We start from the raw sequence: 23,958 nt of genomic DNA, 5'->3' as shown, positions 1-23,958 counted from the left end.
GATATCTCTTGCACGGCCCTTTCATCTACCGGAACAGCCGAATGACAAACTACCGCATTATGAGACATTAATCAACCTTGATTTCGTCCGAGCTTGGACAAGCTTTATTTATTCAACCGTCGCACTATTCTAAACCATACTTTGTACTATACACACCTCCGAACCATCCGTGAAGCCACTCGACTTACACATGTGTCAACCTTGTTTTACAACGACTTACACTGACACAATACACAATCACGGTTCACAACAATCACAAAGAGAAACAAAAACTGAACATAAACCCATTTTTATTCCGAGTATTCCACACCAAAAACCCATGCCTTCATGTCCGACAGCAGGCTTCCAAGTAACGTCCTATTGACGCCTACCGAGGCCAGCAACCTAGCTGCTCATAAACTCCACAAGGTACTTCCCGTACCTTGAAGCACAAAGAAAACCCTAATCCCCATTAAAGAGTATGATCCCAAAGACCCTAAGTAAGCCGCCGGGGCTTCCCAGCATCCAACGTGGTACCTCAAAGACACGGTACCAACAACTTATTAAAATACTATCGTCCATACTTTGTTCTCCAACAATGTGTACGTACAAATTAGGCCCAAGAAGACAACGTGCGGTGGTCAGGCAACGTCGCTCCAGGTAAAAAGGCCGAAAGGCAAATGCCTTCAGTCCATAAAGTGAAAGTGTTGAACAAAAACCACCCAAGAGATAAACGAGATGCGGTAAAGGATTCAATAGAACTGTCGACGCGCAAGAAAAGAGTTGGAAAATTGTACGATCGCTGTGTTGTGCCCGACATACATGACCGATGTAAGAAGTGTATCGTCATGCAAGTTCATCATGGCCGTAGATGGGGTGAGAATCGATCAAGCAGAGTACCGTAGGCATCAAAGCTGAAAAAAGTGAAGAATGAAATTGTCCAAAGAAAGTCGCCTACAAAAAGGCGGAAAGAAAGGAGATCCCAATGGTATAATATGCCAAACGCCCTAGTATGAGATACATACAGTAAAAACACGCCATCAACACCTATACCCACCCAGTATTGCTTGCTTAGTTTCCTTGAGCGTGGGACATTGCCTCGGGGGATAGGCTTGAAGGATCAACTGCGTCGAACTGCACAAGCTGTTCCATGTCGAGATCAGCCTGTTGATGCTGAACATATCCAGGAGAAGGCGTGTGCATAGGCATGTTGATGGTGTGTTTAGAGTACATCTCGTTCAGGCCAGTTCCGTCATCTGAAACGGCGCATGATCCATCGTTGACAGCATACATGTCAGTTGAACCAGGACGTCCCATCATCGACATGGGAGGTGACTGCTCCAGGATAGAAGGCTCACCGCCGTTGAAAGAGATAGGAGACACAGATGTAGGAATGCCCTCACCGTTGCCCATGGGCGAGAGGAATCCATTGCCGTAGGGGGTGTTGTAGTTAGACTGAGGCACCTCGGGACCAGGAGGGAAGAATCCTGGACTGGGAGGAAACTCTGCAGGGGAAGCAGTGGTGGCCGACATGGGATATTGGCGCATATCCAAACCAAAGCCTGCCTGAGTGTCAATGCGCAGGTTGGGTGCCATGTTGCTGGGAGGCTGGGGCACAGGAGCGTAGATGTGAGGGTTGTGCTGAGGAGGGGGAGGAGCCATCTCCCCAGGAGGCTGGATGTAGAAAGAGGGCATGGGCTGGTTCTGGAACATGGCAAAGTCAACAGGGCCAGGGACTGACCGACTGCGCTGACGCTTGTGACCAGGACCAGCACGCATGCCGGAGTGCATCTGATGGATACCCCATTGTTGCTCTTGGAACATGCCGACATGCCCATGAGGGTTGAAGCTGGGCTGCGAAGAGGGTCGGGCAGTCGGGGAGACAGGAGCCGACACGGAGAGGGCGTGGGGGTCGTTGTAGGGATTAGGGTTGTGGCGGTTCATGAAAGACTCGAGCGAAACGAGCTTGGCGAGTTGACCGCTGAGAACCTTGGGGTTTCCACCGAGATGGTGAACCAGACAATGAGTAGCCTGGAGATCTTCAGTAAAGTCACCACACTGGAAGAATCCGTTGGTAGTAGGCGATGAGTCCATGAAAAAGTTGGGGGGCCTGTTCAACTCGATGACAATTCCGCCGAGCTTGGTTGGGTCTCCTTCGCCGTTCTCGAGGAAGATGTTCTTGATGGATGAGAAGGGGTACTCGATCTTGTAGCCAGCCTGTTCGTTGTTGATGTAGTAGGTCATGGTGCACTTGTCAGGTGAGTAGAAGATGATGAGATCCATCGTGTTCTGTCCAACTCGAGTCCATTTTCCGATGCTGAGAGATCGGCAAGTGAGATGATGGATCACTGCTGTTAAGTTAGCACAAATCATAAATGCTATAGATGAACCCAACTCACAAACTTTGCCCTGACCTCCTTGGTCACCGCCGAGCATCATGTTACCGTGGCCGAAAGGCACCAGTCCAGTGCGACCAAGATAACTTCCACCAAGACCCTTACCAGACTCCATAGCCTGCATGGCAAGATACGCTCGCATCGATTCAGGAATCGAGTCAATATCTTCACCAGTCTCCAGGCTCTTCTTAGCCAACAACTTGATCTTGGCACGTCTAGTAATGTTAGCAGGGTCGTCTAGCGGAGTTGGAATGTGTCATACCTGTTCTGGAACCAGATCTGAACAGACCTCTCGGTCATGTTAATTTCGTCGGCAATTCTCTCACGGACAGTAGCGGTAGGTGTGGGGTTGTTGTTGAATTCCATCTCCAAAGTTGTCAATTGATCTTGGGTGGCACGCTGTCGCTTCTGGTTCTTTTGTTGCTGAGTGAGAGTGCTCTTGCGAGGGGGTCGTCGTGAGGCAGAATTGCCACCGTTGGAAGGAGAGGGCGAATCCCTCTTCATGCCGGCTGAGACAGGAGTAGGAATAGATGGTGAGGATGTTGTGGGTGTGGTGACCTCTTGGACACTGCCTAAACCCATGGATTGATCCATTTCCGTGGCCATTTTGAAAAGTAGATCGCGGGTATGCGATCACTTTACTGGTAGAGATTATGAGATAAAATAAAATAGAGGTCGAGATATCGATTGCTGTAGCGCGAATATACAAGCGGGTGTCGTTCGATTAAGCTTGATTCACAAAACGCGTGTTAAGTGATCGGTATTATCAGGCAGACTAAGAGACAGGGACAGAGCCGAAGTCGACAAGTCGCTGCAAGGTATGTGGTGAATGGTTGTTGATTCGATTATCAGTACAGATAAAGAATGTAGTCCTGATTCCTTTAGAAAAAGGAAGAATAAGTATCGTTATGGCGGATTGTTTGGTGGTCTCGAATGGTTTCGACGTTTTTAAAACGTTGCGGACGGGAGACAAAACTGGTGTAAGAGCTGTTTGAGCTTGAGTGAGCCTAAAGAAAGGAATGGACCCGGAAAGAGTGACGGGAACCGAATATGGCTTGAAAGTTTGAATATATCAAGAGAGTGACTATAAGGAAAAAAAGAATGAACAAAAGGACGAGGGGGAAGAAGCAGAAGAAGCGGTCACAAGGAAGGAGTGGACTGGCGATGCGAGATTGAAAAGAGAAACGGGGGGGAGTTGGGGATGGGGGATGTCTTCAAAGGAGAAGCCTAGCTTAGCCCTGCACTGAATATGCAGAGTCAGTACCTGCTGCTGCCGCCCCCTCCACCACGGGCACCTCGATCGGAGAAAAGGTACTGGAGCCTGTACCCTGGCCAAGGTACCACCCCTAGTGGTGTGGGGACACGACGCGGTGCAAAGGCCTCAGAAACTGGGAAAAAGAAAAAGGATGGGACCTCGACCCAAAGTACCCTGGCGCCGACTCAGCGTCTGAGTTGCGGGTACCTGAGCAGTGGCTTGACGGAGCTACTTAGCCCCAGGTACTTCGGTCTCCTGACTGGGCGGCGCACCTTGGTGGAGGGCAGAGGTTAGACAACAGCTTAACGCGCCAAGGGGCAGTGACCGTTGCAAACCACATCGCCGCGTACAATACTGTAGCTGTTGAGGACCAGGGGGTTATGCATTGCAGCCCTGGAGCCGACCGAACCTGGCCATGGACCCAAGCCTAGCCATTCATACGTACCCCCTAGTCCCACTATACTAGTCGTTCAAGTGAGCCAGACTCTTGAGAGAAAAGCACGAAGGCCTCAGAAACGTTGTCTAGCCTGTGTCCAGGTTAGTACAAACTAACAACACTTGAGAGGACACAAAAGGGACACAGGTAAGTTGTGATTGACCTCCTTTTCAGCCTTGTCTCTTGGGTCAAAGACCAAGGTCAACAAACGTTACTCGTAGATAAGCGATTTCTTCCAGAAGAGGAATTTTGTCTCGTCCTTGGTTGTCCATCATTGCACTCCTCTGAGCAGTTAGCAGGCCCCTTCCTTGCCCAAGAAGCCGTGTCACATCCAGCCCGCACGATGTGCACGAGGGAGGGGCCTACTAGCAAGTGGTAGGCTGATAGACCATAGCGGACCCAAGTCAAGTGCAAGAAGACTTTGTGAACGAACCATTGACGAGTGACCGACGAGAGCCCCAGGTGTTCACACCCACTTAAACTGTGCAAGCAGTCCACATCCGACACCACCACAAACATCCCAGCTCCCAACGCAACGCGAAGAGAGACATCCATTTGTCCATCGATTTTAGGCGGTTGTGGCCAAATAGATTCATGTTCGTATTGACACCTCTTGGCCTAGACTTGATCGGATTTCGGTCCGTTGTTCGGTTTTGTGAAATGCAAAGCCGTTGCCGCCTTTGGGAACGGAACATGCTGAGTGATAAAGCTTGTGGTAAACAACCCTGGATCAACGTCCAGGGGCCCCGCAAGACTACTGCTGCTGGGGAAAACATCATCCATTTTGGCACGTCCATTGTTGCTCACAGTCGCACTTCAAAAATGTGTAGAATCACTGTGTGTACATGTTTGGTCTGTTCGGTTCATCTCTGCAAGTTCAGGCTTTTGATCTTCTCTCGATCTCTTGCCACATGTCACATTGGGCTTCGCTACATATGAGTCTGTGTCAGTCTGACACCAACAGAAACTGACGTCGAAAAGACCTGATCGGCGTTCTCGTCCCAGACATCAGACCAGGGTATCTGTCATGCAACAAAGAATCCGCTGTGGCTGATGGATGCACCTGCAGTTGACTTTTGACGGGACGGTAGAACGGATACCTCTCTGCAAAGCAGTCCTAGCCAAGGCGCAAGGACGCGGCGAGAAGCGGATGAATGGTTGAGCGATGTAGGGAAGTGGAGTTGAAGCGTCCATGAGAGTTTGCAAGCACAGAGAGTGGGGTGGTATCGGTAGGGCACGGTACTCTCTTCTCTGTACCTGCGTGTCAGGGGGAAGGCCCTTGCTCTTGCTGACTTCCTTTCTGAGGTTCCCGTCAGTTATTTGTGCACAGTCGAGCTTACATTGGTGGTGTTTTGTGCATTGTGCATATTCATTGGGCCCTTGCTCTATCCACTAATGCAAGGCACACGCCAATCAACGGAGTGGCTTCAGTTTAGGGGACGACAAGGAAACGGCCCCCAAGACGGAGCGGCAAAAAGGGTGCTGTATCTTGCACAACTTCAACCCCTATTGGCCGCCATTCCAACGTTAGTCCTTCCTGCCAAAAAAGGAAACCGAGAAACGCCGCCGGTCTTGCCCTATCGAACCGTCGCGTATTCAAGGAGGGAAGGCGTCACCAGATCGTTCCAAACAGGCGCTACACCCATGGCTCTTTCTTGATTTGTACCCGATTGTTATTTTTTGTCACAACGCCAAGAAATGTCACTGTGAGAAAAGTCAGTCTATCAAAATATTGAACTCTCAATACTCAACACTACAACATGACCGTGCGCCCGCTCAACTTAAAGGTCGTGGTTGACTTTGTCATGATGATGAATGTCGATCGCAGAACGGCGCAGCACAGTTGGTCGAAGTGTCATGGTCCCGTCAATCGGCTATTACTCCCCACACGAAAAAAGAAAAGAAAAGGGTTAAACCGCTTGGCTCTGACGTTGAGGTTCTTTTTCGTGAACTTGTGCGCTAGAGGATCAAAATACAACGGCACTTGTACGAAGGGTCTCGGCTTCCTGTCAACTTCTGTATCTCGGTATCTATGTCGGCTCACTCGTACCCTTGACCATTACACAAATGGGGGCTAAGCTGACAAGAGTCCAGAAACATCTACCAGCCAAGGCCTGAGAATACCGAGTATCAAGGTTGAGCCGGAATGCCTGGCCTTGAATCAACATCAAGCGGCATGATCCATGTTCTCCGAATGGTTTCACCAACCAACACCTATCCACAATAAGTTTCGATGATACCAAGAAACGTCTCGTGAATTCTATCTATCGGCATTTTTTACATCATCTGTCACATCGCATCCGTTTCGACATCCATGATACATTTCTCAACTTGTGACTTTGACTTCAGCAAGCCAACCCTGCGTGCATCGGAATTATCACCGTCGTCGGTACAAGTCCCAGCACGTCGGTTCTGAAGAAGCGAACCATCGACTTCTGAGTAACTGATGTCAGTCAACAACTGCACGAACGAGTCAAGAAGGGAAAGATATTCTAAATCTAGAAGCTACTTCAGAGAACTTCTTTTGGACCAAGCTTCAACTTTTCGGATGACAGCTTACTTACTTCACCAGGTTCTTATGATCCCATCACGCTATCCCACCTCTACGCGTCACTTACGGATCTCACCAAGTACCTTACAACAAAATCCTTTCTCATGCCATGGCCATCCCACCACGCCAGATCTCACCTAACCTCAGGAGCCGCTGAAAACTAAGACCCTGTTCCTGCAGTAGTCTCCCGCCCCATCGTCATTCAGTGGATCGTTGTTCTTGGCGAGACTTGCTCTCCGTCTTTGCTTGCAACCCCTTTTCCATGACTGCGGTTTTCTTTGTGAATACCCAGTTTACATACTTGTGATCAACGTCTCTAACAGAGAATCACCTAGAGGCTGAGTTTAGGCCATTGACGTTGGGGCCAACCGATGGTCAAGGCTCAGAAACATTAGCGCTTCTGTCACTTGGGGCTTTACCCATAGAGGAAAGATTGAATGGCATCAGAAAAAGAGTCAGGAACATCCAGGTGACTACTACTCGTCCCAAAAGTCGGCGATAGATGGTTTGTTGTCACCGCAATCTGTTACATGTCGGCTTTGCCACCAGCAAAGCCTCAACCGTTGTGGCTGTTCTTAGAAGTCCGGACACAATGCTCTTCGCTAGTGCATGCATTTATGCAAAGACATACATGTGGCAATGATTCGGAGGACATTCGACTTTCTTACCGGCTCCGAATTCTACCCGGGCGGTTCGGAAGGGATGAGAGAAGATCAAACATGACAAGTCAAAAAGCAAACTGATTGTCGAAGCATTCTCGTTCTGTGTTGCTTGCCGGCCCAGGCCCGCTACCCCTGACGTGGTTCTCTGAGCTTGTATCTGGGGACATGTTTTTAGTGCCTTGCAGGATCACCATCCAAAACCAACCACACCAACCAACGCTCGACCCTCTCCGGTTGGATCCACATCGTGTTGCAGTTTTACCTCACCCGATCAAGTCTAGGGGTACCGATCGCCCCATTAAGTCCAGCTCCTTTCTCTGTGTCGAGGGATGAAAGATACAGAATGCACTCCCAGCTCGTATACAAATAAACTTACAGATATTTGAGTTTATCAAGGTTTTCAGGCCATATCCACCGGCATGGGAAGAACATTCATGATGCAACATAAGCTGGCATTTGATTTGTGTGATAAGATATCTATTCCCGATTCTGGGCCACAGCAAAGATTCTTGGTACAAGCGTTGACCCCAACTCTGACGTCTTGCATAAATTCTCGGGATGTAAGTGTTTCGTTTTAGTAGGGATGCATGCATCGCTGGTGACATTTCTTCCGCTAGCACCTGACAGCACCAGTCAGAATATGGCAAGCATATGGCAAACTATTCTCTAGCGACGAAAATCCATCTGCTTATTGTCTTGACTGATGAGGTTGAAAAGCACAGACGAATGTCAATGGTTCGAGAAACCCTACTGTCGATCGAGTTATACCCAACCCATGGCTATCGGGTTGACTATTCTGCAATTGTTGTCACCTCAATCATCCGGGTAAAGCTTCAGTTAAAACAACATGCAGCATAACGGGTCACGGTGCCGACGAATAACAGGAAAGTTGACAGACAGGGGACGTGTTTACGTGCATATGCGGACGCATCCATGGCGCGGTTGAGAGCGCGTCAACGCGTCCTCTTGACCACCCGATTATTTACTTCCTTACCAACTGTTGCAGAATTGGTATGCACTATTCAGGAGATACTCCCTCGGATTTTGACATCCCTAGAACCAAGCGACGCTTCTCACGCTGACTCGATGTGGGTTTATGCCTTTAGCCGCACCGTAAAACGTCCATAGCACAAGCTGAAGTGAGGTGAGGCGCTGAGCACGTTCCTGACCAAACGCGCTGAAACGTGAGTCGCTCCCCTGCTTGGCTACCTACGCCAAACAAGGGTTGTGTGACGGGCAAGCTAAGCTAGCCACGTCCCAAATGGGGTGTCTGAGACTTTTGACGTCTACCAACTATAGGCAAGTGGACAAACTAGACGACTCAATTGCTTCTTGTTGTGGTTAACTAAACCGACCAAGACTCTTAGGTGCCCGGGGTTGCTTCTTTCCGGTCTCAATTGGCGTCGTCCCCATATAATTGATCGCCAACTCCATCAAGTCGAGTCAAACAGTCGTTTTGAGATGGGAGAATAACTTCAAAACCAACAAACACACTACGACACATGTAGACGCCTCGACTTATAGAACAATCTTGGGGTTCTCCCTTGCATTAGAAACGACACTAGCAATTCACCGCTCTGTCGAGTTTTGTGGCTGGCCAGATCTTTGAGGTCAGAAAGCATAAGACCCGCCGACACCAAACGTGAATAACTGGTACGAGAAAGTTTAGTCTTTTCTTTCTTTCTTTCTATGAAGCAAACAGGTAACTGGCCTGCATCCGCAAATAGGTACAATAAAATCCGTCACAACAGCGAAATGAAAGGCATTGGAGGAAATCGAACCCTCGCTGGCGGAATCAGCCACGGTCAATCCATATTCTTTTAACAACTATCGAGGGACTACACAATTCACACTGGATCTCTGCAACTTGTCAAACAGACCCATTTAGTCAGCGGGCTAGCTAATGCCGCTATGGCTATGCGTCGCACAATGTCTAAATAAAGATATGCGGAATGTGTCTGTGCAAGAGCACGCACGCACGCTTTGACTACATTCTCAGAACAAGTGTCACCAAAGCCAGTGACTTTTGAAGCACAAACCTACAACAGAAGCGTATCATATTGGAACTCGATTCAGGTTACCGGACTTGTTATGCTTATACAGTTGGGACCCCGCCCGCCTATGTTCGAAATCCGAAACCTTTTATCAATTTTCCTTACCTATAACCCGTTGTTATATAGCCAGACGACAATACTGCGAATGCGAAAATTGTAAGAAATCCCTCATGTTGGGTTCACTTGCGCTTAGGCTATTCGATAAATTGTCTCAGCTCCCTGGTTTATTGCATACCAATGGCAAGAGTCTCGTCAGACGATCAACTATTGAAATGTGTGCTACGTTGGACCCAGGATCTTGGAATCACGATTGTAGAGTTATATAATGTGACTTTATGGTGTAACACCATGGTAAGCGAGCCGTGCTATAGTGATGGCGATATGTGTCGCATCAGATGGACACGACAGATCGATGTGCCTGTCTATATGTTCATCTTTATGGGGATAGGAGTGCTAGTTGAAGCACAGGAAGCTGTTAGCACGAACCTTTGAAGGCATCAACTGTATGCTGAAGCAAAACGAAAATCATCGTTTATCCACCAATGTTTATGTAACTTTCGTCCAGATAACTCATCTTCAGTTACAGATCTCTCATGACTTCCTCAACAGCCCTAGCAGCCATTCTTTTCCTTTGTTCCTCTCCCATACCCTCCCCCGCTTCCCTCACCGCTTGTAATTTTCTCATCATCTTTTCAATCTTGGCAATCTCTTCCTCATCAAGGTCTTCTAGACCTCCGGCAGCAGGTGCTTCAGATGCGCCCTTGTCCGTTGTATCTGCATCTTTAGGCTCTTCAACATCCTGGCTTGCCTCCCATATTGCCCGTCTCAGACCTTCGAAATCCGTCTTGTCGAATCCAAAACCCATCTTTTGAGGATCAAGCTCTTCTTCTTTGTCGCCTTTCGCAGAACTGGTCTCGAAATCGCCAAATTCAGAACCTGATAGGGGCGCCTCGAGCTGTGACCAGTCATTTGCTTCGAGCGCTTCTTTTACACGCGCAACTCCTGTTTTCTCTGCATATTTCGTCAGTGATTTACCCCTGAAAGTAATATATCGCGGAGCATACCTCCAAACTCGTTACGGCCAGTATCGCCTTTTCCTCCGACGGATACAAACTCCAATCCCGCCTCGGCACAGATCTCATCCCATTCCTCATCATGCCCATCACCTCCGATGCCAATCGCCAACCCGACTCCGTCCCACTCCCATCCTCCGAGTCCCTTCTTCAGGACCTTTCCGACATGCTCTACCAGATCCTTTGCGGGGTGGTCCTTTGAAGCTGAAACAGGTCCTGCAGTGAATACAACCATGACACCTCCAAGAACGGCGAGAACTTCGGCCGCTTCTTCTGTGAGGAAGGATTCTGACCAGTCGGAAGGTGATCCGATGAGGTCGAGCCAGATGGGGACTGTTGTAGAGTAGTATGGTGTTTTGAGTGAGAGTGGATGTGTTGTGCCTGCGAGACCAAGAGCAGGGTCTGGTGATTCTGGGGCTTTTCCCGTGAGGTCTATTCTGTGTTAGTCGACCATGCCAAGCTTGACTTGAGGCAGAATGAATAATAATTATCCATCTGTATACTTACCTTTTACCAGTTTTGACAAGACGGCCGTTTCGTTCTCAAGGGACACAGCCAAGATTCTTCTTGAGCTGGAACTCATCTCTTCTTCAGCCATGATGACAGATGTGACTGTGCTTCTCTCAAGCAATATGGTCAGGTGTTTAAATGTTGTGTTGCGTCCGTGTTGAAAAGACCCTTTTAAGTTGGATGAGCTTGATGATTGAGATTGGTAAGGGATGTGTAGATGATGAGTGAGCGGCCCGTTGGTGGGGGAAGAGAAAGATAAGATAAGGGGCAAGTTACCCTGGAGCACGCGTCCCGAATAAACGTCAAGCAATTATCGTACCCATGATCGAACTCTGTAGAGTATTTATTCACTGGATCTCACTATAATAAATCTTACTATAGTAAATTTTAGATTGTGGTTGAAGTTGAAATGTAATGGTTCTATTGCAGAGTATCTGCTGGTAACTTAACACGTTGATTCAATCGCACTTCATAATTGATTCGCCAAATAACATGATAATTTGTAAGACTATGAGCTGGGAATCTTCATAAATCATAATACATAAACAAACAATGCATTTTCTTCATACGCCCGCTTCCATGCATGCACCAAGAAGAAAAGGGGTGAATCCCCAAACACCGTCCATCTACCTATTGCACGGCGAATGTCGCCCACTGTTCTCCCCATCTCCTCCCCATCCAAACGTCCTCTGCAAAATCCCAAAACCAGCTCTCATTCCCCTCGCAGAGTCCTCAGCTCCAGGAGCAACGTACGCATCGTCGATATCATCCTGACTTAATCGTCCTCGACGTCTCGCTTTGATGGCCTGCTGTATCGGTCGTCGCCAGAGTCGACACCACTGATCCTCACTCATACATGCATAACGCAGTGTGCCCTGTCTGTCAGGACGACTCATGGACCATTCCACGTAGACTGTTTCGTACCATCGTGTTCGAAGAGATACCCATGGCCAGGAAAGTAGCCACAGGAGAGTAAAGTAGAAAAACAGGACTATCCATCGGGTAAGACGCCATCGGTTGGTACGGCAATTGTTGTAAATCTCCACACGGGCATTTGTCGTAGGAAACGTAATGTTAATCTCTCCACGATATCCCGTATCTCGAACCAGATTTTCTAATCTTGACCCCACGAGTGCAAAATCCCACCCCGTGATGCGTCGCTCCAGCACAAACGCTTTTAGACCGGCTTTATTGGAGCAATACCGATAACACCACTGCGATACTCCTGGTGTGCCCTCCTCAGGTGGTCCTCTACCTCCGAATCCAGGTGCCCGGGTCATTTTGGCCGTTCCGCGACGTACCTTGTCAAAGTTGTTGACGGCGCGTATACGTCTCCACGAGCGACGCGTAGCCATCTCTTGGTAAAGAAGCGGGGTGAGTTCAATATGAATGTCAAAGTCGATTCCATTCTTGCTCTCGCCAGACTTGCGGTCAACGCCCTGAACGCGAACATACGGTCTGGGCGGCTCCTTGGCGAGTTCATTGACGTGCTGCTCCAGAAACTCGGGGTCCGTATCAAGACGCTTGTCGAGATAGTAAACCGTCTTGTCATTTGACGTGCCCTTGAAGGGATGGAGTCCAAGGGATGAAGTGCTCATAGGCAAAAGGTCAAATGGGTTGGCGTGAGGACCTTCATTATCGACTACGGTGTAGCTAGGAGGCGGATCATCATCCTCTGAGCGATCTGTATAAGGCTGATGTTGATGTTGACGCTGGTCTTCTGGATAGTGATGAAGCGGCATGTGTGAAGTCGATGTTTGAGCTGACGATGCTACACTCTCCGAATCCAGATGCGGAGGCGTCTGGGAAACGGCAACCCGAGGATTCATGCTGTAGATTATTTACAGCAAACAGAAGAAAGGGTTTTACGCCCTTTGGCGGATGTCGAGGAAAAGTCGGGAGGAGAGTCGTCGTAGTCCAACCCCAAGTAATTGGATACGGATTAATGAGAGTGCACGTGCCCAACCAAAATCGCCACAGCCCAGCGGTAACACTACAGAAAGAACTAGAGATGTCAATGACTGACGTGGCCTTGTATTGGCTGTAGCGATTTTAACTTTTTGAGGGGAAAATGAGGGGTGAATAAGGAAATCACGACAAGGGAAGAGGAGTTTGTTTTTGTATACAAATAGTTAAAAGATATATACGTTGCCAAGTCGATCATGTCGTCTCGTGGGTGACGAGACGAGAATACGTACCCTTATTTATAGCGCTTCAGCCCGCTGTCTTGTCTTGTTTTGTTGCCTGAGCGTAGTGTCAAGGGGGCTCCCTGTATCGAATTCTACAAGGGCTAAACAAGGAACTGCTTGCTCTAAAAGACACGAATGATCAACACGTATTCTGTTTACATCTACCGAATAATCTAAATAGTTGGCCTTACTTTACCAATTCAACGCCAAATTGCGGAGAAGCTCTCTAACCCGCATTCTAGACCCACACCGGCCTTAAAGTGACTTTGTCAGAAGACGTGACTAATGATTCAACATCATGACCTGTCCTCAGGGTATCAGAAAAATTGGCCACTGGAAGCATAAGAGATGAAATTAGTAGGTCAGTTTATGCTCCTTAGACTACTTATTTTTAATACCCTAAGACCTAGGAGTGCAACTTTTCTGCTGCTCACTAGCGATCCAACATCATGACCTAGGTATCCAAGGTGAGGAGGCAACGTTGACAACATCACTTTTAGACACAACAAATAATAGTCAAAACTTAATTAATAGGCAAATGCCTTCTATACTTTTGTATTCAAAGTCAGGCTTACATATAAATGTCGCCTATCCATTATACAAAGAAATACTTTGTACTTGTCAATCCTCCTCTTCCATCCGTAGTGACAGCTTTTCTTTCTCCTATGAATCGTCAACTAGACGTCCAGAATCCCACTTCTTCTTGGCCGCCTTGAGAAGCACATCTAACTCTCCGCTCATGTCACACATGCTACGGAATGTACCCTCTTTGTTGTTGATGAGCTCCCATGGGTGAGCATATTCCACCACCTGACCCTTGTCGAGAACCAGCACCTTGTCGTAATCCACAATGGTAGCCAGTCGGTGAGCGATCGTGATCACTGTACCTGTGAGCTCTCGGATCGTCTCTTGGATCTTCGAGTCGGTAGCGTAGTCGATGGATGCTGTTGCTTCGTCCATGACCAACACTGTAGGCGCCTTCAGCATGGCTCGAGCCAGACACAAAAGCTGGCGTTGTCCTTGCGACAAGTTGGTACCTGAGGCAGCCACAGGTGATTCAAGGTTCAGGAAGATGTTCTTGTTGGTCTTGGCAGTGGGCGAATCAGGAACTGTAGGTGTAGGTGGTGATGTTGCAGGCTCGTCAGGTCCAATAAGCTGTACCCTTCGAAGACCTGCAAAGATTTCATCATCTGTGTATTGATCAAAAGGATCCAGGTTGCTTCGGATCGATCCGTGGAATAATGTAGGATCTTGAGGCACGATGGTGATGTTCTCTCGCAAATCTTGAAGACCAATGCTACCAATATCAAGTCCGTCGATGAGAATCTTGCCTTCGTCTGCCTCCAGTGCTCGGAAAATAGCGAGAGCCAGTGAACTCTTGCCTGCGCCAGTTCTTCCAACAATACCAACCTTTTCTTGAGGTTCAATCTTGAGAGTGATGTTCTGCAAGACTGGGCTAAGTTCCTTGCGGTAGCTAGTTGTGTAATCCACAAACTCGACGGATCCCTTTTGCGGCCAGTCGACAGGAGGTCGGCTGTCCTCCATAATGGCATCGGCCTCCTGCTCAACATCTAGATACTCCTTGATACGCTCCATGGAGTTCATGTTCTGTTCGTTGATGGCATAAAGTCGCACAAGCCACAAGACACTCTCGGTGAAACTCAAAGCATAGCTCAGGGAAATACCAGCTGCACCAGCATCGGTCTTACCGAGGTTAAGGATGAGGAACATGCCAGCGAAAAAGGCAACCAAGTCTCCAACAAGATCAGCCCGGAAGGCCAGCCATCTATTGCAGGCCCACAGGTAGATAAAGGGTCGACTCTGAACGTTAACCTTCTCCAGATTGTCTCGAATGAATCGTCGCTCGTCACCATAAGCTCGGATAGTTGTCATGCCGCTCAGGGTCTCGCCGAATTGCTGGAACAGGGGACTGCGCTGAACTGCCTCGAGTCGCTTGAGGTCGCGCGAGGCACGAAGGTAAAAGGCAGCGATGAGGTAGAACAACACAGAAATACCGGCGGCGGCATAGAGGAACTTGGGCGTGATGTATGTGATGAGGCCAACTGTCATCAAAAGAGAAATGCCACAACTGATCACACCAATGGCAACGGGTGCAATCTCTTGATCAACAGCCTCGAGATCCTTGCTGAAGCGGTTCATCAATTGACCGAGCGGGGTGACATCAAAGAACTTGAACTTAGCCCGCGTTACAGATGCTATCAGTCGGTTGTGGAGATGCTCCGATGCCGTCAGCGAACCCAAGAATACCCAAAGGTCTCTGAACAATGCTGCAAGAGCACCAGCAATTCCGATGGCAGCGAGAACAGTCAGGTAGTACATAGCATTGACGTTCTCGTGTCCGGCTTGCATGAAGATTGCTCCATTGAGTTGTTCAGGGGTGCCGTCTGCAGAACCCAGTCGAACTGCGTTGGCAAAGCTGACCTTGGAAAATTGCGAGGTAGAGTAAGCGTTTGACTTGACCTCCATTCCCATAGGACCACCCTGTTCCACGTATTGGTTCGCCCACTCTCTGACCCAAAGGTTGGTAGCCAATCCAGAGATTTGCTGAGCAACAAAGACAAACAGAGCAACGACCCAGAACCACCATGGTCCCATAGCCCGAAGATAAATCTTGAGAACTGGCCACTTGACTGAACCGGTGGCCTTGGTCTCTTCCATGGCATCCTTCTTCGGTTTGCTCTTGGTATCCTTGGAGCTGTCCACACCGTCGAGGGCATCACCCTGGCCGTTTACCGTAGTCTCATCGTCACCGACGCTGGAGGGAACACGAGAAGGAATTCTCGAGGGGTTGGCTGAGCCGGGGTGAGTCTTTTGGATCTCCTCACCAAGCTTACCAGAAGCAATTACCTCTGCGGAGGGGCCCTGGATTTCAACTCGGCCATTCTCGAGCAGCACGACGTAGTCAGAGGAGGGAACACAAAGTGTCGTGTTGTGTGTCACAAGAATGCAAGTACGGTTCTTCATGAGCGGTCCTCGGATGCAGTTGCTAAAGATCCATTGCGCAGTGTGAGAGTCGACAGCGCTCAGACAATCGTCGAGCAGGAGATGAGCAGAGTTGGAGTAGAGAGCACGAGCCAGTGAGATACGTTGCTTTTGTCCACCAGAGAGTGTGATGCCCTTTTCTCCGACCAGAGTTTCGTCGCCGTTGTCGAGAATTTGAAGATCGCGCTCCAAAGCACAAGCCACAATAACATCGCGGTATCGTTGTTCTTCAAAAGGCATAGAGAATAGAATGTTTTCGCGAACGTTAGCGTTGACCAACCAAGCAGACTGTGCCACGTATGCGATCGTGTTGGCCAGACCGGTCTCGGGGTCAGGATGAACTTCCTCTCGGCTGCGACCACCAGGGCAGTAGACGCCTCCCTCTAGCAAGGTCATTTCGCCAAGGAGACCCATCAGCATTGATGTCTTTCCTGAGCCGGTAGGTCCTGCGATAATGTTAAGCTTGCCAATCTTGAAGTCAATGTCCACATCCATGAGTCGGAATGCACGAGTGTTGTCCTCAGAAACAATCTCTTTGCTACCCCATGTTAGGGTGGCGTTCTTAAAACCAATTCGTCTGACGCCATCCTCGTCCACATTGTCCAAGCCGAGCTGAATGTACTTGTCAGTCTCTTCTTCCATGAGGAACTCCTCGACACGGTCAATGGAAACCTTGGTTTCCTGAACGTGGGCGAACATGTCACCAAATTGATCCAGAGGAACACGAAGAAGCATGAAGAGAGAAATAGCAGTAAAGGCGATAGACGGCTTCAGGGGCTTCTTCTCGACAAAGGTGTAAACAAGGAACGAGAAGAACGTAATGAGAACGGGCACAGAGTTCCAAATAGCAACAGCCAGTGCCCAAACCATGAATCGCGAACGCAGCGCCTTGAGCTCAGCTTGACGCTTCTCATCAATGATGCGGCCAAAGCGCTGCTCCCAAGCAAAGTACTTGATGATGCGAATGTTTTGCAAGACCTCGTTGGTAACATTAGTACGCTTGTCGGTGGCTGCAAGGATTCTCTTGGACGTAATTGTGAAACCACGAGCAAGACCGTAGTTGACGGGCAAAAGGAAAATCATGACGACAATACCAGGGATAGCACTGAGACCCATGACCTGCCAGAGCAAAACAACGGCAACAATCAGCTGAGTAGGTGCAGAGGCACACAAGAAGTGGAGGTAAGCTGTGACCTCGGAGATCTTGAAACTGTCAATGGACATGAGGTTGATAATGGTTCCCAGGTTGGCCTGCTCGTCGTTGGAATCGTCCTTCTTGTCGTCCTTGATGCTGTCATTGGCGGATTCGGCATCGTTGGGTGTAGCTTTCTTATCGTCCTTCATGCCCAACGCTCGCTTGATCTTGCCCATGAAACCATCCTGAGCTTCGTCACCTTTTGTGGATTTAGGCTTGTCTTCGTCGAGCAACACCTTGTCCTTTCCAGAAGCGGCCTTGCGACGAAGGGCTTTGGCATATATGTCGCCAATGATGAGAGCTCGGACTCGGATACAAATCTTGCGACCAATCCAAAGGGCTTGGTTATCAGCGTATGAACGTATGAGGTCGACTACGGGGAGGCCAATGACGTAAAGCCAGAGAACGTTAATCGGCCTATCATTTTCCGACACGGTACCATAGTTTTCGACAAATTCGAGAATCACCTTGAGAAGAAGGGTTGGCGCAAAGGTAAAGAGACCGGCAAGGACGGCGAGTGCGCACTGAATAAGGAGATCCCTCTTGAAGTACTTAAGAAGGTGCATGGCAAGAGATCCCGTTCGCTTCATTTGACGGTAATCGGCAATAACAGCAGCGGCCTTGTCCTTGGGAAGCAGATTCCAGACATGCTCCATTTCCATAGGAGCCTTCCAGCCTTTCCAGACGATCGCATCAACCCAGCCAAACACAGCGAGAGAAAACAGACTGGCCAAAGGCTCCCGCGAAGGTTCAATACCGTCCTCCCATTCCAATAGAACCGTTTTGTTGCCCTTTCTAGTGGTCATTGCCATTCCGAAGAGGAGCGTAATGAGGCCAAACTCGACAAAGGTTGTAATTTGATCGACTTGGCTGATATCATCTTGGAGGAAAGCAGAGCGGAGGAGGAAGATGGAGATGACCCAGTTGAAGCTGTAGAGGAAAGCCGTGTGGTTCCAGAGATGCGGGCCTCGCCACTTCATGGCACCCAGAATGAGGCGCAAGGTTGAGAGGACAAAAACGTAGACCCAAATAACAAGTCCAGTAATCGCTGCAGCATGGCTGTGTCGTCCTTTGCTGCCAGAGGAGAGCTGTATAACATTGACGGCAACAAGGCCGGCAATGGCGAGTTCTTCGACGACCTGCGAAATCACTTGTCCAGGCGGGGTGTCGGATTGAACGATAGAACCTCGAGTTGTGGTCTTGACAAGGGCCAAACGACCCCCGTTAATCTCGAGTGCGTCATCGTCATCGGAATCATTAATCTGTTCGGGAGGGAGATCGGTATGGCTATGTCGACGGTCCTCGGTTGCAAGCTGTTGATACCTAGCTTTTGATTTGGACCAGGAGCTTAGAGCACGAGCTATGGTGGTCCAGGCAATAAGCGCAACGGAAAGAAAAAGGGCGATTAGAGGAAAGAGGATCTGCAGATAACTAGAGTAACACAAGAATTGTCAGCCAGTCAATTGCAATGTTGGAGAAACAAGGGAGCACAAACTCTTGTCGGAAACAGACACTGAAATCATCAATCCCCCATACAGGCCCCTCACACCGCGCAAACCCCATGGTTTCGGATTATTGCTGGCAATGAAGTGTCGAACTCACTGGGGGTGAGAGACGGCCACGGAGGCGGAAAGCAAAGAAATTCGCGGCGATGGTGTGACAATGAATAGAAGAGAACCAGACGGTATGAATTCGGGGCAGATGATCAATCCCAAGGTGGGTTGCACGCGTCGGACCGGTAGCGGTGGCTGCGGCGTCGGAGGTCTCGTCGAAGAGTAAGGTAGGTTCCTTGTCGCAAGTATCCTGGTCAAATGTGACTAACAGCCCAGTGGTTGTAGAATCGCAATTGCTTTTCCTCAAGGCGTCGCAAGTAATATTCCGACAATCGCAGAAGATGCTGATGTCGTGATTCGCCTGTTGATCTAGAAAAACGAGCCAACAGAGTTTGAATGTATACTCTGAGCTTGGTCCGGCGAATGACGTCTTGTAGAGACCGTAAACAACTAGAAGTATACGTCAAGAAAAAAAGGGAAAATAAGGAAAAAAGATGTTTGTACTGATGCCAATGGAGGCGAATAGATGAAGAATACAGTCCAAAACAAAAAGTCTTTGACTGTACCTACTCTACATGTAGGACGGACGAAGGAGGGAAGAGTTGAAAAGAGAGGGAAAGAGAGAGAGAGAGAGAAGCCGTTGAAGAAAAGAAGCCGACGCAAAGCCAGTCCCAAACAACACAAGCCTAGAGATAACAAGACCAGGTTGGTTGGATGGAGAAAGTGGAGGTCGCAAAGGTGTGTCGGTCAAGTCAGGGAGGTGCAAGTTCGTGAAGCTTTAGTGGAGCAGGTCCAGGCAAGGTAGACGATGCGAGCGATGGATGCGATGCAACTGAACCTGCATTCTACAGTACCTTAGTACTAGCTTGGGTTGTCTGGGTCATTCTTTGAACATTGTCTTGTTCAATTTCCTATTCCTAAGCAATTGGGTCCAAGTCTCGGCAATGCGTACCATACATGCCAGCCTCACTTGTGTATACATTCTCTCATAATACTTTACTCTCTATCCATGCGTCAAAAGACTTAATCATAACAAACACGTACTGTAACAGACACCTCTATGAACGATACCAGAGTGATACCCCAGTTCTATGACGGGGTTGCGGGGACCATGTACCTTGACTACTCCGCTTCAAGCAGGTGTCAGTTCGTCGAGATTCCATATCATTTTACCACCGTGAATTAGCTACTGAAGCTTCAATCAAAACCAAATCCTACTGATTGATATCGACCCTTGCCACCTACCGAGTCACTGGTCACAAGCTCATGTATGAACGTTAAGCCATTGTCTCAAAAAGCTCCATTATACTCAGGCCTCGACCATTTAGTGCCATGACTCAAAAATACCTGATCCAGCTTAGAGAAATGGGCATTATGACATGTAACTCATTACAACATCCATATTACAAATGCCAGCCATGACGTTATGGCAGCTTGGCTCGAATATCTGACCGTGTCGTCTTGGCTTGGACGGCCTGACTCAAGAAAAATTGCAAGCTTTGTTAGCAGCTAATTATGGACAGCAATTCTTAGCTCTGTTGTTTATGAATCAAATGCCAGTATAAACTTGTCTAATTTCACAGCACGCGCCTCAAGTCTGGTAGACAGGGCGACGATATGTGATCGTGATCTTCCTCAACTCAAACAAAAACTCAAGGCATCCAGTCGGTTTATTTATTTTTCTAAACCTCAGCAAAGAGCAATCACCCGACTTTCTCTACCGCTCAGACGCAATGCGGTCAAGGAGGTTAGATGTCAACACCGAAGCTACCCTACAAGGATGCTATCCACACAAGCTGAAGTCTTGGGCTATTGTATTCTTCAAGCAGGGATCATGTCTTCGGAAGCTTGCAGCAGAAGAGGAAACATCCCAGCCACTATACAGCCTAAGTCTAAACTAAAGGTTGGGGGGTCACAAACTGTTGTAGATGATATGCAGAAGTACGGCCTATCCAATCGCCTACCTCTATCTCGAAAGCTACAATGGCTCGACTCTACATACTCTGTATAATCGACAAGCATTGTATATCGAACCACCTGCGTAGTACTCCATCGCCGCCGCTCAATAGGTTAATCGCACTATTTGACCGTAGTTCATTCTCAGCCTCAACATATGCAACGGATCAAAACAATCACTTCGTCTCTTTATCCGATTGGTCTTCCTGAACAAATCTCACGAACCCTCACCGCCGGATCACAGCTTCCAGATTCTCACTCGCCTATCACACCAACCCACTGCTACTCCAGGTCCCTTGTGAAGCTCCCCCACGTTTCCCTGCCGTATATGTGGTTACACTCAACGTCTTTAACCAATTGAAGCTTGATTATTAGCGGTATACTGGGTGTATTCCTGTTGGACCTTTGTGTTATAATGCGAGGGCCTCATGACTGCAGGACCGGTGAGACTTGCAGTGCTTTGATTGTGAGACAACAAGTCAAGACCAGTAACACATCCTCCACGCATCAGAGTACAAGAGACGGAATTGAGGTCAGTTTATGCTACTTAGATCAGAATTCGGGCTATTTGTCTTAGCACCCTAACATGTCAACTTTTCCGTTACATGTCAGGGAACAAAGACAACCAAGCAAGCTTTAATAATTTGCAACTTGAACTTATCTTTGTATCCTGTGGCAGGCATATTCACGACCCTACCCTGCACTTCATCTATACAAGAACTTTAAACAATAGGAAAGCGTGGCATTAAATATGTCATTCATGATCATACTCGAGTTACATAGTTCATGCTCAGGCCTTCCATATAGCCTTGAGACATGACGTTCCTCAACTAACCCATCATGACAGCTCTTGAGCTATTTTTGTAATGTTGACACGGCAGACATAAATCACTGCCCCAATACCCTTTCCAACCAATTGACATCACTTCCCGACTCCTCCGGCTTGTAGCAAGGAAACAGAAAACATGGTAACTATTTTATCTTTCTCATCCTCTTATCTGTTGATACATAATACACCCGTCTTCAACGGGCCCCAACGTTGAGGCTGAATCAAATCGTGGCACTCGTTCGTTTCGATGGCTTTTAACCCATGATCATGCCCTTCATACCAGACATATCACCCTCCTTGGCGGCGATTTCAAAGTAGCCGTAGATAATTCTGCATCGTGTTAGTGTGGATTCTTAAATTTGGAGTGGTTTAACTTACGTGACAGCAAGGAGAGTACCGGTACCGGAGCCAAGAGCACCGAGAAGGTCGCTGGTGACGGAGAGGGCACCAATGCAAGCACCACCGAAAGCGGCGGCAGTAGGAATGATGCGCTTGAGCTCCTTGTACATGGACTGATCACGGTGACCGGCCATAACGAGACCCTGATCCTTGAGCTGCTTGGCAACATCACGAGGGCTGGAGCCGGAAACCTCGATCCAAGTCTTGGAGAAAAGAGCACAAGCACCGAGCATGTAGATAATGTAGGCGCTCATGTGGATAGGGTCGAGGAGAGCGTCCTTCATGCTCTGGGGAGGAGACATGTAGTAGACGAGACCGGAAGCAGCGTGGAGCTGAGAAGAACCATCCTTGGCCTCCCAGACACCGAAAAGACGGACGAGGAGGTTCTCAGAGAAGCGAGAGTAGAGCATCTGGCTGATAAGGAAAACGTTGGAGGAGAGAGCGGACTGCAGCATGATGGGCATGTTGGAGGTGTAGAACAGGCGAACGGGGTAAGAACCACGAGCACCACGCTGGCGAGAAGACTTGACGGGGATCTCGACACGGAAACCCTGGAGGTAGATGACAGCGGCGAAGACGGCAATGGTGGCCAGGAGGTTCATGATGTTGGGGAGGTTCTGGCGGTAGAAGGCCTCCTGGAGAGCTCGCTGCTTGTTGGGCCAGGTGAAGAGAAGGTGGAAGAGGGCAATGACAGCACCCTCAAACTCGGGACCACGGCCAGTGTTGATAGTGGTGGGAGAGAAAGCCTTCCACATGATGGACTCGCAGATGTTGGTGGCAATGAACAGAGAGATACCGCTGCCAAGACCGTAGCCCTTCTGGAGCAACTCGTCGAGGAGGATAACAATCATACCAGCAACAACCAGCTGGAGGATCAGAAGGAAGACAATACCGGCACCAAGGTCGGAAGGAGGTCCGTAGAGACCGGAGAAGACGTAGACAGTAGCGGTACCGGCGGAGAGGATGAAAGCCAGAAGCTTCTGGGCGGTCTGGTAAAGCTCTCGGTCGGACTTGAGGTCAAGGTTGACGTCGATCATGTGGGTGCCAGCAAGAAGCTGGAAAACCATGCCAGAGGAGATGATGGGGGTGATACCCAACTCCATCAGAGTACCACGGTTACTCGCGATAACCATTCGTAGCCAGTATAGAGGATCCGAGTTGTCGGAAGAGACGATACCGTAGAGAGGCATCTGGCTCATGACCAGGAAGATGAGGAGGGTGAGGGCCGTCCACATAAGCTTCTGGTTGAAAGGAATCTTGGTCTCCGGCTGCTGAACCTCAGGGAGGAACGGCACGAACGGTTTGACCAGGTCGAGGAATCGGACTGAGGAAGGTCATGGTTAGCTTGAGCTTGATGATTCGGCACCAATTGCATTGCCAATGCGCGCGTATTGTTGAGGTCGCGCGAGCTCAAACCTTGAGCTGTAGAGCTTCGCGAGACAAACGAACGGGAATTGTGTGACTTACGGGAACTCATGGTGGGCGACGACACTAAAGGGAATGAACAAGAATTGGACTTATCATCCAATGCTGGAGAAAGAAAGAAAAAGGAAGATGCTGAGCTTAAAGAGCCCAAGCGATTTGAAGGGTCGATGGGAGAATTAAAGGAGAGCTGGGGCGGAGGTAGGCGATCTGGCTTCAATGACCCAAAATGTAGATGTGTCCAATATTGGAGAGTGGAGTGACACGTGACCTTTCCCCAGCCAGGGGCGAAACAGCGAGAGCTTCCCTGAGCTTCCAGTGGAGGGAGCCTCTAAATAGTGGATTGCTCTTTAGCTGCTCCTGCTAAATTGAACAAAGGGGCACGAGGGGTTTCAGCTACTGAGACCAATTACAAGTAGCTTAACTTTTTGTGCCCCACTCTAAGTTCTTCCGCCAAATTGACTTTGGTTTTGCCTGTTCTGGAAGACATTTTGAG

At 48.9% G+C, this 23,958-nt stretch overlaps 5 protein-coding genes across 5 annotated transcripts; all 5 read right to left on the bottom strand.

Annotated features, from left to right (window-relative positions):
- Positions 1 to 939: 939 nt before the first annotated feature.
- Positions 940 to 3,181, bottom strand: EDB82DRAFT_284059 (uncharacterized protein). The gene is made up of 3 exons (XM_025729235.2): positions 2,638 to 3,181; positions 2,379 to 2,590; positions 940 to 2,327 (listed from the first exon to the last, which is right to left on the bottom strand). Exons 1-3 carry the CDS (start codon positions 2,979 to 2,981, stop codon positions 1,051 to 1,053), a joined length of 1,833 nt encoding a protein of 610 aa, XP_025583522.1. The 5' UTR covers positions 2,982 to 3,181; the 3' UTR covers positions 940 to 1,050.
- A 6,688-nt stretch (positions 3,182 to 9,869) lies between these two features.
- EDB82DRAFT_284023 (uncharacterized protein) lies at positions 9,870 to 11,313 on the bottom strand. Its single transcript, XM_025729236.2, has 3 exons — positions 10,914 to 11,313; positions 10,398 to 10,838; positions 9,870 to 10,344 (listed from the first exon to the last, which is right to left on the bottom strand). Exons 1-3 carry the CDS (start codon positions 11,002 to 11,004, stop codon positions 9,914 to 9,916), a joined length of 963 nt encoding a protein of 320 aa, XP_025583523.1. The 5' UTR covers positions 11,005 to 11,313; the 3' UTR covers positions 9,870 to 9,913.
- An 82-nt stretch (positions 11,314 to 11,395) lies between these two features.
- Positions 11,396 to 13,065, bottom strand: EDB82DRAFT_510815 (uncharacterized protein). The gene has a single exon (XM_025729237.2). The coding sequence runs from the start codon at positions 12,743 to 12,745 to the stop codon at positions 11,543 to 11,545; it is 1,203 nt and encodes a 400-aa protein (XP_025583524.1). The 5' UTR covers positions 12,746 to 13,065; the 3' UTR covers positions 11,396 to 11,542.
- A 703-nt stretch (positions 13,066 to 13,768) lies between these two features.
- Positions 13,769 to 18,866, bottom strand: EDB82DRAFT_432304 (uncharacterized protein; the record flags this gene model as incomplete). The annotated part of the gene is made up of 2 exons (XM_025729238.1): positions 13,769 to 18,734; positions 18,799 to 18,866. The coding sequence occupies 2 exons, from the start codon at positions 18,864 to 18,866 to the stop codon at positions 13,769 to 13,771; spliced, it is 5,034 nt and encodes a 1,677-aa protein (XP_025583525.1).
- Positions 18,867 to 21,521: 2,655 nt separating this feature from the next.
- On the bottom strand, positions 21,522 to 23,749 carry EDB82DRAFT_283908 (SecY subunit domain-containing protein). The gene is made up of 3 exons (XM_025729239.2): positions 23,508 to 23,749; positions 22,020 to 23,364; positions 21,522 to 21,971 (listed from the first exon to the last, which is right to left on the bottom strand). Exons 1-3 carry the CDS (start codon positions 23,515 to 23,517, stop codon positions 21,896 to 21,898), a joined length of 1,431 nt encoding a protein of 476 aa, XP_025583526.1. The 5' UTR covers positions 23,518 to 23,749; the 3' UTR covers positions 21,522 to 21,895.
- Between the last annotated feature and the right edge of the window lie 209 nt (positions 23,750 to 23,958).

This window comes from Fusarium venenatum (genome assembly GCF_020744135.1).
Source record: "Fusarium venenatum strain MPI-CAGE-CH-0201 chromosome Unknown EDB82scaffold_3, whole genome shotgun sequence".
Taxonomy (NCBI): Eukaryota; Fungi; Ascomycota; class Sordariomycetes; order Hypocreales; family Nectriaceae; genus Fusarium; species Fusarium venenatum.
The sequence above is the reverse complement of the archived record's forward strand: the minus strand, read 5'-3'. Positions and strand labels throughout refer to the sequence as shown.